Below are 13,236 nucleotides of genomic sequence, written 5' to 3' on the forward strand. Positions count from 1 at the left end.
GTCTCAGCAAGATAAAGTGGGTCTTCTAACTCAGTGTCCTCTGATGAATCTCAGCACCAGATCCCTCTGTCTGCATGAGCCTAACCATTACCCACTTAAACAAGCAAGAGCAAGCATGCCCAAAGAATACCTATAAATCACTGTTTCTAAGTGAAACTCTGGATTTTAGTTGTGTTTCCTGTTTATCTTTGTATCATTCTTACACTACTGTCAAGTGAGGTGCGGAACAGCAGAAAAGTGAGGCAGGGGAAGCTTTTTGCTGGTATTAGGTTGGAAAATATCTTCAAGTATCTTAGCTCCCCTTGCAATCTCTCTCCCCCTGTATGAGTTTACAACTGCAATCAGAGCCTGAACAAATCATACCCAATGAAAAAAACTTATCATGATGACTTTTGCTACACATCCTTGTTTACCAACCCCCTTTTTTCTTGTTGGTTGGAGGGGGGAGAGCTTTAGGGTTTTGTTTGTTTTGCTTCGTTTTCTTTTAGTTTGGGTTTTTTTGGTTTTTTTTTCCTTTCTGTTTTGTTTTTTCTCTCTTTTTTTTGTTTGTTTTTTTTGTTTGTTTTTACTTACAAAGTTTTCATGCACTGCACTGTAAAGAGCACTCCCAGAGTAGCTATCTGCCCTCCAACACTCCACCCCAATGAGCTCCCCTCTCCTCAAGTGACCTGCACAACAGGGTGCCTCTCCACCTGACAAGTGGAACTCGCTGTCCCAAACAAAAACCCTTGAAGATCAAAACAAGCTTTTCTGCTGACATGGCAAAAGTTTAGGCTAAACAGGAAAACATACTTGAAGCTCTTTTTCCATTACCTTGCATTATTAAGCCATCTAGGCAAGAGATAAACATAAAAGGAATTTCTTTAATTAGATAAATCAACTCCTCAGCATCTGTTGTTTAATAAAGTAAAGCAAATCAGCATGTTAGAATCAGATAATATTGAAGTCTCCCACAAACTCACAGCTGAAGCTTCTTTTTCATGCAAGCATTTGGGTGCTACTGGTTTTACTCACTGTAATATAACATTTCCAGTTAAATGCTCACTGTAAAAATGTAATGCTAGGTACACAATGGGCCACAAGTGAAATTCCTTAAAATGATTATGCATCTTCTCACAAGTTAGAACAAGGCAGAACAGATGCACAGGGGGATCTTGCACAATATATTTCCCTGAAGTTCTATACCATGCATTCATTTTTAATAAAACTCAAATCAATTAAAGATTGTGTTTCTTGTAACTAAAGTCTAAAAAAAAGTCCTTTAACACAAGCAAAATCCATTACCTTTTGCTTTTCAGCATAATTTCTTAATTGACTGTCTAAGATAATCTCTAAAAAGGTCACAAACCTCTGCAAAAAAGCCAAGTTAATGGGAATATATTCTTAGCCTCTCTACTGCAAACCAAATCCACTGAGGGACAAATTCATGTAACAGCTTAAAACCAAACATTTTAAGATAGTAACTTTCAATTATGTTTGATCTTGTATGCAGTCAGATAATGGCATTTTTATTACAGTCATAAAAAAAAATGTTAAGGATGTGCCAGGAAGATGTTAACACCCATCTACTTTGACATCAAGAAAACCTACTCCAAATCAAAGTTTGGAATTTTTAAAAAACAAATGCAAACATATTCTGGCAAAGCAAAAGATCCTTCTAAGCGGTGTTGGGCAAACCAGTACAGGCAGAAACCAGTGCAGTCCAGCTGAACAACACTGCCCAAGCATTCCCAATCCATGTGGGCTGGGATCTGCCTCTCCTGTGCAGAGATTGCCACTCAGTGCAGCATGGACTGTGAGTTTAGAGCAACAAGGCACCGTGGGGTTAGTCTGCACACCTGTACTCTGCACATCTAAAACACATCTGGGCTTTTCAGGAGCCCAGCACTAAGACAGCTGCACCATGCAGCACTTACCACAGCACTTGCTCATCACAGAGGGTTAAAGACAGCTAAATAAAGTCACACTCCAAGACTAACAACTTTCTTCATTTGTCAAGGCACCTGCCAGCTGCAAGTAAAGAGTTACTACTGTGCAGTGGAAGTACAGGTCCTCTTCAGACCAGCTAAATTGTGCTCAGAAATTAAACTTACATCATATGAAGACACACAACAATCTGCTTTAGTAAAAACAAAATGCAATTATTTTTAAAAACCTCATTTACCTGCAAAGTCTCTATTTTCAATTTTTATAAAATTCCTTGAACAACGAGTATTTAGCTCATCATCATCTTTCCAGTTATGGTACATTCTCTGCTGCTACATGTTCTCAGTAACAATCAGAGAGAAATAAAATCAGTATTCTTAAAACCACAAAGTCAGTAAAGTAACTCAGAGTAGTAGTTTCAAGCAGTAAAAATTTAAACTAATTTTTCAGACTGGTAAAATTTAATTTGTATTGTGTCTCAGAGAGCATCGCATTTAATGAGTTTAACTCTTTTTTGTATCAAAAACTGGAAAGCACTTAGAATAATTACCACACGCACTTCTTTGGGAATCAGAGCTCCTAATGTTTCATGGCTTTACTGAGCAGATCCACCTCATTTTAATGCACAGACAACTCTAACCTGCCCCCACCAAAAGCACGCACTATAAAAACAAACCTAACAAGATGCAGAGGAAAAGAAATTAAATCAGCTGCACATTTCCTACACTGTGATCCTCTGTTCTTTTTGAGACAAAAGACATGGCCATTATTTCATGTACCCCGTCACTGGAAAGGAAAAGAAAGGCTTCTGTTTTCACGTGGTTTTAATGATGAAGTTTCAAAAGAGGATGCAGGCTCTTTCTTACCCGTTCAGTGTGTATGACCCATTCCTCCTGAGTCTCATACTTGCAGATAAGAATCTTAGGAAAAAGTCCAGAATGAGGTGGTTTGTCCTCTGCAGCACCAGAATACAGGCACCTGTTTGGTGGTTGCACTTTTTATTCACCAGGGGATCTCTTTCCTGTTTCTCTGACTCATCAGTGGGGAACAATGCGAAACCACCACCAGAGCCACTGAGCAGGAAGCCCAGAGGAAACTGCCTGCAGCCAAAGAGGAGTCTGGAGGTGTAAAACCTCCCCAACGCACCTCTCACAAAACCTTGGAGCCCACTAAGGAAAAGCAGCAAAAACTCACAGAGAAGGAGTTGTTTATAAAGTACCTAAAGCTCTCCCTGCACACACAAGAATAAATTTTGTAGAAAGCTGCAGTTTGTCAGTGAGCTGCTCTCGTTCTGAATAGCCTGAAAGCAGCTTCGGATCTATTCCCTCCTGCTCGCCAGCCCTGCTGCAACTATTACTCAAGCACTACCCTAAGAGCACAAGGCAACTAAACAAGAAGCCTTAGATAACCAATACTCAGCCTTTCTTGTTTTGGTTGTTTTCTTTTTCCTCCCATCAGTATCAAGTTAGAAATTACACATGTGGAAAGAGACATACGATTAGTGCTTAAAAAGCTTCTTTTCCTTGTAGCAGGTTAAAAACAGGCAGATCTAAAGTCACGCTTGAATGCTGCAGGGAAAAATATTCTCTAGCAGTTCCAGTGCTGGGCAAGCTGCCCTGCATAAATCACAGCACTGCACTGTCTCTGCTGAGGCTGTTTTCCTCCCCTTTCTGTTCACTCTGCCATTCCCTGATAGCTGTGAACCAAACACAGCTTAATGTCTGGTGAGTTTGCCACACAATGCAAAAATCACTCCAGGTCGTTGTTGATCATTTACTGTCTGAGCAGATCAACACCAACTTAAGTAATAAGTCACATGGAAAATATTTTTACTATTTTTACTAGATATTGAAATGACGATCACTTGTGGCCCAGGTGAAACTGCTTTAGGATAATGGGAAAACTGCATACTAGAAAAATGTAAAGATTAAATATTCACTACCTAAAAAACCAGAAGCAATCAAACCCATGACTCTGTCCCAAGTAAAACCTTATTCTTATTTGAATGGCTCAAATGTCTAAAGACATGTATAAAGACAATGTATGCTTGTCAAGCTGCATTTTTATTTTAAGTAGCTTAACAGTTATAGAAAACCAGCCAAAAAAAGGGGAGAATTACTTTATTTCTTTGTAGGTGCCTCATTATACCGTTGGGTGTAATCAAGAATACCTATATAGGCATTGTAGATCACAAATGTGAAGAGAAAAAGAGTTACAGTGAATTACAGATTGAGAAAATGTGGTCCTGTTGCTAAAAGGCAGTAAGACTGAGCTGTACAAACATGCTGCATCTGCAGGACAGAAATTCTCAGCATCTATCTGGCCTCATCTGGAGCACTGTGCTCAGCCTATGGTACCCTAGTTGAAGGCAGATGTAGAATTAGCTAGAGCCCAGAGAGCATCAAGAAGATTATCTGTCTTACAGATGCAAAAACTGAGGGAGAAAAACAACACCTTCCAAGAATGGAAAGAGAAAGAAAACAAAATGTTCTTCCTGCTCTGTCCATCACAAAGGCATTTGAATTAAGCAAGAAACACACCAGGTTAGGATTATTTTGCTTGGTATATGTGTGTATTTGGGTTAAGTACACAAATAGATTACAGGGTCTGCATTATTGCAGGCCTTTCAGATGATCTTGCTCCAGAGCTGGGGACGGACTAGGTGACCTCTGCAGGTGTCTCTCATCCCTACCTTTCTATGATTTGCTCCCAGTTCTAACTGGTAGGAAAAAATGAAAATTGTACTGTGTAACCATGACACTAACTCACTCACTCAAGTCAAACAAGACTAGAGCATGCTTTAGAATTTTCTCCTCAAAATAAGACAGAGTGTCCAGAACTCCAAATAGATCCAATGCATTACAAGCACAGGATTGCAGCACTCTGTTTTCATCATATACATTCTGGGAGAGAATGATACCTTATGTTCTTCTCAGCTTTACACAGATCCTACCTATGTACTGGCTGGCACCAGGGCATAATTATTCCAGTTGCTTTGGTCAGGCCCCACTGTCCCTCAGGAGCTGGCCAAGATTCCCTGCAGCCATGGAACAGCTCAGAGTCAGGTCCCTGCAGGCAGCTACCTACCTACCAGTAAAGCACAGGCATTCTTGGAAGTTTATCAAAGTAAACTAGGATGATTTATTTGGTTAATAATTTAGAGAATAAAAAAAAGAAAGTTAAAGTTAATAAATGAAAAATGCTATGTAAAGATAATTTCTAAATGCTCTTGTGTGCAAACTCATCTCAAATGAAAACTCGTACTCAGTTTTCTTTTTGGAATATGAGATTTTAGATAGGTCACCTTAAATCCAGGCTCAGAGTAAAATCCAGGCTCTGGAATGTTTGCAGCTTTACTGGAAATAAAAGATCCAGTATAACTGAATCATATGACACTGGACTTTCTTTGGGTATCTACTGATTTGCATTGGAGGTACACCAGCAATATGGAACACGGGAGCTGTCATGAGGTTGTGTCTGATAATCATTACTTAACAGCAATTGACTACTATTCTAAACTAGAAAATAATTGTTTTGTGATAATTACAAAAAAAAATAAAAAAGCTTTTTTTAAACGCCTTTCTGGATACAAAATTTAAGTGGTTTACCCCTTAATTTTCTGAGCATTTTACTTTCACTGACTACCTAATTTTTTAAAAATTAATTTCAGAGCTCTGCTGCCGAAAGCAGCTGCTGGTTTCTTTGAAACTCTACTTCTGCAGAAAGACATCAATTCCTTTTTTTCTTTCTCCCTCCCCCGTGCTCCTTCAGGATTACAGCAGCACAAGGGTATGTGTTCTTTAACATCTCCATCTGAAAACTATTATAGGAAGCCAGAAACTAAATATAAACTGTCCAATCAGAGCCAGAGTCAGCCACATCGATGCTGGGATCCCAAAATGCTATCATGGACAAAAGAACTCACCACAGAAACACAGCTAAGCCTACTTGCCAACACAACCGCTTCAGAAACAATGAATTCCTGCTTCAGAGAGGTCTTCTGGAGAAATGTGTTTTGTTAACAGAGATTAAAAAGCCCCTTTATTTTCAGTCAACATAAAGATGATAAACTCACTGAATAGGCAACTCCATGATGAGGCAATGTGCTATATACATTATCTCCCACAGTATTTTCAATTAGCTGCACCTAAAGAAATCCTCTTCTCCCCTCTCTCCTTACACGTACACATTCCAGAGACCATACACAAGCTGAATCATCCTCACTGTGGTGAAGGCACATGGGAGAAGGGAAAACATCTTTATGTCTCCTTAAGTTCCCTTCTGACAAATAAAGTGTTCATACAGCCCACTTCTCTTTTATTCCCTTTCCCAAGCAGAATCCATAAACTTTAGCATAGATTTTTTTGTTCCTAGGCTAAACATTCATCTGATTACTGCTCCACTTCCAAGGGGAATTTCAACAGTACCATTTGGCCTAGTTATTCTGGACATTAGCTCCAAGAGCAGTTCTTTAGATAACATAAATTAGCATGGATGATTTACCATTTTCAACCATGTCCCAGCTACTTTGAGCTTTGCAAACATCATTAAAAGATCTATTTCAATTCCTACTAAATAAATTCCCATTTAATAAGGAAATGTACATGCTAAGTAAAAGGTTGAGTACAGAAGAGAATAGCCAGTCCTCCACTACTTGGACAGACTTACAGTACACTCAGAACTTAATTATTCATCCAGGGGGAGCTTTGCATATGAATGAAACCTCTTTCTACATCTAAAAAGAAATACTCACTAGCAACCTCAGTTCTCCACATCTGGCCAGGGAAGACAGGAGCCAGAGTGCCCATATGTACCCTATTTGCCAGAGCCACAGTTTCCCCAAGTGTTAAAAAGTTACTTCTCCAGCATATTTATTGTTGTTTTACGGGGTATTGTAGATGCCCTTTTGAAAATTCTATTTGAATTCATCTATTTGACTACTGAAGAAACAATTTACTCTTTCTTCTGGAAAATTCCCACTAACTTAATGCTTAACCTTGTTTTCTACTGTCTTGCATCATCACTTGTATTTAAGGACTGTCCAAGTTAATTCCCAAGATAATCAATGAAATACTGAACTGTTACAACAAACAAATGTGAGGCTGCTTTTCTGGGCTGATTATACACTTATAGCACTCCAACAAACAGTGGGTCAGCCAGGTCACTTTACTTCTACCTAAAGGCTTCCATAATTCAGACTTAATTTAAATTCTGATATTAGATAAAGATCTTACATATCACTATCAACTGTTGCTTGATAGGGAATGAAAAAGTAAAAGCGGAGAATAGGAAAACTGACTCTAAGACATAGCTAGATGCAAATGTTATCCTCAAATTCTTCTGATTCATTTGGTATGTGAAGATAATGCTGCCTCAGTTTCACACCTGAAAAGATTTCTTCACCAAACTTGTAAAGAAATCTCATTACCCTGGAGATTTTGGTTTAATACTGAAAAGAAAGAGAAAAGCCCTGTGTGGCGACACTAAAATGGTCAATATACAAAGGAAAGCCATAATACATTTCCTATAGCCAAAGAGAAAGCTGTAACAGGGGAGAAGTCTTTAATCTGCTTTTTTAGGAGAAGATTTTTGTTTTGGTTTGGTTTTTCTAATGAACACAACAGGTAGTCCAGCTTTAAAGCAAAAATGACAGCAGCACTGAAAGGGTTATTGCAGGCTGTTTATAATAAGCAAACCAGGACAGCATTGGAGAAAGTTACAGAACTGTAATAACAGAACAGCAATCCGCCTGGAAACGGAAAAGGGTGGGTGAGCAGTTTCTACCGGACCAGGGCAAAAGCCAGGGTTTATAAATTTAGAAAAAAATACACACCCACACAAAACGTCTCAAGTAAGAGGATAGGGGACAAGGGAAAAAAAAAGAAAAAAAAAAGCCACACACTATTTTACAAAACCTTTATATAAATTTTGCCTAATCATTCTTAATGGACATCTGCCCATGGCTTAATACAGGAAAGACCAAGCTTTCACTATGTGCCAAACTGTCTGAAACACAAACCTCTGGCACACTGCCTGCTTTGATCCCCCACTTGGGGCAGTTTCCTGGAGATAGGCTTGGAGCAAATGAACAGACATATCACTCTTTGAAAGGGCCAGCCAAAGAGTTAATATAATGTAAAGTTTGGTATTGGACTTCATGGTACTCAAGTGCATTATTTTCAGTTTACTTTAAATGATTTTTAGGTTTTAAAAACAGAAGCAGTTGGGCAGAATTCAGCAATTAGTTTTGGTGGTAGAGAGAGGTTCTTACACAGGGTTAACACAACTGCTGTGGCAGAAGAAATGTTTCAGTGGGAGGTGAAGGCTGCCCTGATTCACGCAGATGGGCACAGGGACAACAGGTATTTATGTAACTCTGGCAAAGGGCTGTAGAGCATGAAGACCCCCATTCAGATCAGTCCCCAAAACTCTGCCCATCTCAAAGGAAGGCTCATAAAGGAACATAAAAAATAGTAAGAGAAGATTGATGTTCTTGGCAAGAGCAGCAAGCAGGTAATTTACAGCAGGCACTGCCCCTTCAGCCCCAGAACAGGAAAGAACTGTATGAGTTACCAACATGCTCCACCCAGTAAGTCCCAGTCGGTATAAAAGTCTCTGCTGCAAAATTTAGCTAATGATACAATCCAGGAGAAGTCTGGAAGTACCACAGAGGGAGAACAGGAGAGATATTTCTGAGAAAGAGCCTTTAGCTAAAATTAAACACGATCGGGCACATACAAATCCCTGAAGCATACAAAACAAACAGAAAGAAAAATAGTCAAATTTTCTATGGCACAACTGGCTTCTTTCCTTTTATCTTTTTTTTTTTTTTTAATTTACCCAAGTGTTCTTACACTAAGGTGCTAGAAGTTACAAGCAATTTTTAAACTAAAAAAAAAAAAGTTTAAAGCTAGATTGATTTTGTTAATGAAAGAGTACCCAGATTCCAATACAAAAACCTCATATCCAACAAGTAAAACTTCTTTTATAGAGAGCCCTTAAGAAAGTAACGGAAGGAAAACTCTTTAAACACTAAAAAAAGGTTGTAATTTTGGTCACATACAGAACAAATCATTAAAAAACAAGAGGTATCAGGAAATACAACTGAATAACACACATTTAAGTTTTATAAAACAGATCACATGGCATATATAGGTGAGTACAGCAGCCTATACAATATGTGCACAGTCACTATAATATTTTACATTTGAAACAAATAAAAAGTGCCAGGTCCTCATTCTGAATCTCCTTTTAAACTTTATTATGAACATGGTTTTGGACATCCTCCCCAGTATCCTCAAAGATTCATTCATCTCTTCCATTACCACCCTTGCTTCTGCAGGGACACACTGAAGGGACTCTGGATGCCCCTCTCACATGAGAGTAAAGGAAATTTACTTCAATCCCAAATTCAGAGCGCTCAATATAGATGCTTACTGCCAAGTATTATAAATTATTTATTCAAGGAATTTAACATTTACAGCTGTAAACAAGGACAAATCTGGCAGCCAGTAAGTTACTCTTTTGCAGTTCCTAATTCAGGGGGGTCTGTGCAAAAGTAAGCAAAAATGTTTTCTTGGTAAGGGACACAGTGATGAACTCTCTGAAATTCAGTATCCAGTACAATTCTCAAAGGGGCACTTCTGCACCCATGGAATTCAGTTAGCTCTGACCTAAGGAATCATGTCTGGCAACTGGGGTGGGACACCAAGTGTAAAACCAACACATGCACTACAGGAAAACAACTACAATCAGAAGGTTTAAGCTAATCTATCAGTTGGTGACTGGTATGAAAAGAGGACAAAAGTGGAAACTTGAGTATAAATAAGGAATAAATTCTGATCATAAAAAAGATCATCATGCATTTGTAGAGTCATTTATCAGACATCCCTTATTCTTTCTCTTCAGAGAGAAGCAACTAACTGTCTCAAAGGAATTTTTTTTCTTTTCAGATTACTCTGTACTTTAAATTATTGGACATAATGAAACAGTTTCCTGAAGTGCTAAGTGAAAAATACTTTGTCTGTCAGTGGCAAAGTCAGCAACATAAATCATTTAAACTCTGGCTGTTTTAGGTGATCCTAACAAAGCCCTTGCCAAATTTGACTTCGGCTGCTGTTATTCATATTTTTGCTACATCCTAAATGTTAACAAAAAGTCTTTGTAGACAAATCCCAGGCATAAGCCCAGTCATCCATCCTTCAAAGAAAGGTAAGAATACTTCACCCCAGTATCTGGACCTCATTTTTGAGATCATCAGAACATTAACTAACATTTACATAGCACTTTTAGAAATTTTAGCAGCGCTCTGGAAAAATGCCTCCATCCCTGCAACCTGTGTCAGTGATTGTTAGAGTCATTACAGTGGAAAAACCCAGGAGGAAATGGCTATAAAGTGAAGCAGATAAAAGGAAACAGAATCAGAAATTCAGTTCTGTTTCTGTCTTTCCCCATTACGGAGGATAAGACAACACAAGGCACCATCCACATGCTGCCTTTCCATTGTGTTTGCTCAGGCACAGCAGTGAATGTGAAGTAAAACTCTATTGGACTTTCAAGATCAGAGAGTTGTTAGCTATAAAATACTCCCTGATACTTAAACAATTTAAGGTCAGGAAAGAAAAATTTGCTACATCTACCAGCTGGCATCTTCCACTTTGGTATCTCTGTTCCTGAAGTGTGAAGCAGCAAAAACACTTTGGGAAACACTTGGGCAGTCAAAATACAGAGTCTAGGATTTAGTGGGATGAAGTGACTAATGCAAAGTCAAACATCAAATGAAAGAATAACGTAATTCATAAATCTTCAGCTCTCAATTCAAACCTCAGTGCTTAGGCCTCCTGCCTTTCAAAATACCTCTTACATGAGAGAAGTTGCATTTGAGTTCCCAGTGACTGCCCTTCATTCTCTCATCTGTGAGCACACACAGACCTCCTCTAAACATTTTTCCTGAACTCAGCTCTCAAGGCAATATGGTAGACAAAGCCTCAAGGATTCTTACTTTTTATGCTACCATGCTTAAGTGTAAAAAAAAAAAAAAGAAAAAAAAAGAAAAAAAAAAGGCAATTAAAAATTGTATGTACACCCACCACTAAATTTCATCCAAACTTTGCACAACTGCTGCCTGGCCACACTTCTGCTTTTACAGACTTCCAGTAACAAGTAGTCCCTCGAGCTTACAATGGGAAAACCTACAACGAAAGGCAATCCTTAACTCCTCATTTGCATAATGTATCCCATCCCCGTGTGCAGTCTTATATCATAAAAGCATTTAGCCTAGAAAGCTGATCTTAAATGCCTTCAGAGACATGGCAATAAACTTCTTCAGTAGCAACAGATGATCCAGAAGAACAAAGGAAACAGTCCTATCTTGGGAATGAAACATCTTCCTCCTGGCAAAAGATGGAGTAATTTAACATTAAAAGCAGAATTTCCAAGCTGCCAGTGGAATTCTTACCCTTTTACTGCACCATTACCTAGATGAAGAACAGCTTAAGGGAGTTAAGCAAGTAGTCTTGAAGAGGTTAGATGAGTTTTGGCTGAAAACCAAGGAGTTTAAATTTTAAAAAATAGCTGCCAAATAAATAAAGCCAAAAAATTTCATGTGACAAGTTAGGGTTGCCTGAAAGCTGCCCCGTTTTTCAGTTTTTAACATCCTTTCGTATTGAAGGGTTCCTGGAAGATTTTAACCATCATCATTTTAGGCCCACATGCAAATGGAATGATCAAATACTTTCTTTTCCTTCAAGCATGACTAAGGATACACATCTCATAGCCCACTCTTTCCCCACAAAAAATTCTCTTCCACCTACATATCTTAATTAAGATTGCACTTCTGTTACGCTTCCCTTCTTTACAGATTCCATTTTTACTTCTTCCAAGATTTAAAAGGAATACTAGAAGCAGAGTCATCTGTTTTAACATTTCTAGTTGTATCTACCCATCTACTTCAATCAGAACACAGCTTCAGCTGCACTGGGTGAAACACAGACATGACAGTCACAGAGGTTGGGACCTTATTTTCAAGAGGAGGTTGGGTACCTGCTTGAGCCATTCTCTCTACACACATAAAATAGAATTCTTATTACAGAATTTCAATTTACACATCAGGGATTTTAGATAAATCTTGAGTGTTTAAAGCTTGCTGTTTGGGGTCACAGTGTTGCTAGTTTGCATTCAGGATCCAGGAGAATTAATATCGAAGTCAACGATAAAACCCACTCGAATTTTTCATTCCCATCAGATGGCCAAAAGAGAGCCTGCACACCAGATTGAGAAGGGTGATTCACCTTACATGCTATTCTCTAGTATCTATTATTTATCTAATGCTTTATTATTGTTTCTGTTGTTACTTACTTCCTTATTTTGCTTGGATTTTTAATGCAAGTTCACATAATCTTGCTTAAAGTCACTAAGCTACAGTAATCAAAGCAGCCTTGCCTGCAGTGCTGTGAACAGGACTCGAGGGACAACCACGCTAATTAGCATGCAATTCTCAAAGGTCAATTACCACATCATTAGCCAGGACATTTACATCTCTGCAATGAGGAGCATTCTCCAGCTTTAGACAGCGGAATGGGACAGAAACTGATTATATTGCTTAGGGTCAAATAGTACAGTGAGTTGTTGAGTAAGGGTTTAAACTCCAGTAGCTTGAGTAGCTCATAATGGGCCATTTTCACACTGCCCTGGTCCTGCTCACAACATCTTCTGTCAGATGCTGTGAGAGACAGAGCAAGCCTATCTGCCAGGAAATGTTGACATCCGCTTACACTGAGTAAATCCCGTTTCTTTACTTAAACAAAACAAAAAAAACAAAGGACCAATTAGGAAAAAATGCCTGGCTGTATGTCCACAGTCACATTTAATGAAAGTAAAAACAGAGAATAATCAGCACCTATAACCATCATGTCTAGAAGCAAAACTAAAAAACAAACCGAAACCAACCAACCAACACAAGACACAGTATGGATTGTCCTAAACTTGTTTCTAGATCAATAAGCAAAACTTTAGAAAGTATACAGTCAGAGTAACGTTTTAAGGGATATGGTTGGGGGGTTGTGCCCTGGATTTTAGATATGTACTGCATTGTCCATACCCAAAACCACGTACATTAACGTGATTTTAGGGATGCAATGTCAACCAAGCCAAGTTTCAAAACGCAGGAGTCCAAGGCTGCAGGCTTTGCTCAGATTGTACAGGCACAATTTCAGTGCAGGACACACAGGCATCTTTACAATGGCATTTTCTCTGCTAGCCCAGACAAGCAAGCCAGGCAAAGACTGCTGGGTTCAGCTCCAGGTGAGGAGA

General features: G+C 38.7%; 1 protein-coding gene across 2 annotated transcripts in view; it reads right to left on the bottom strand.

The window, feature by feature from the left end:
* Nucleotides 1–13,236, bottom strand: part of MOB2 (MOB kinase activator 2) — a 107,563-nt gene that overhangs the window by 51,082 nt on the left and 43,245 nt on the right. Inside the window, exon 1 of one of the 2 annotated variants that reach the window (XM_033063602.2) lies at nt 2,793–2,853. The exons of the other annotated variant lie outside the window; for it this stretch is intronic. Within the exon in view, the coding sequence (XP_032919493.1) occupies nt 2,793–2,830 (38 nt within the window). The 5' untranslated portion in view covers nt 2,831–2,853. Of the gene's footprint in view, nt 1–2,792; nt 2,854–13,236 lie in introns of those variants that run through there. 2 annotated transcript variants of the gene reach the window in all.

Source organism: Catharus ustulatus, chromosome 6 (assembly GCF_009819885.2).
Source record: "Catharus ustulatus isolate bCatUst1 chromosome 6, bCatUst1.pri.v2, whole genome shotgun sequence".
In the NCBI taxonomy this organism is placed as follows: Eukaryota; Metazoa; Chordata; class Aves; order Passeriformes; family Turdidae; genus Catharus; species Catharus ustulatus.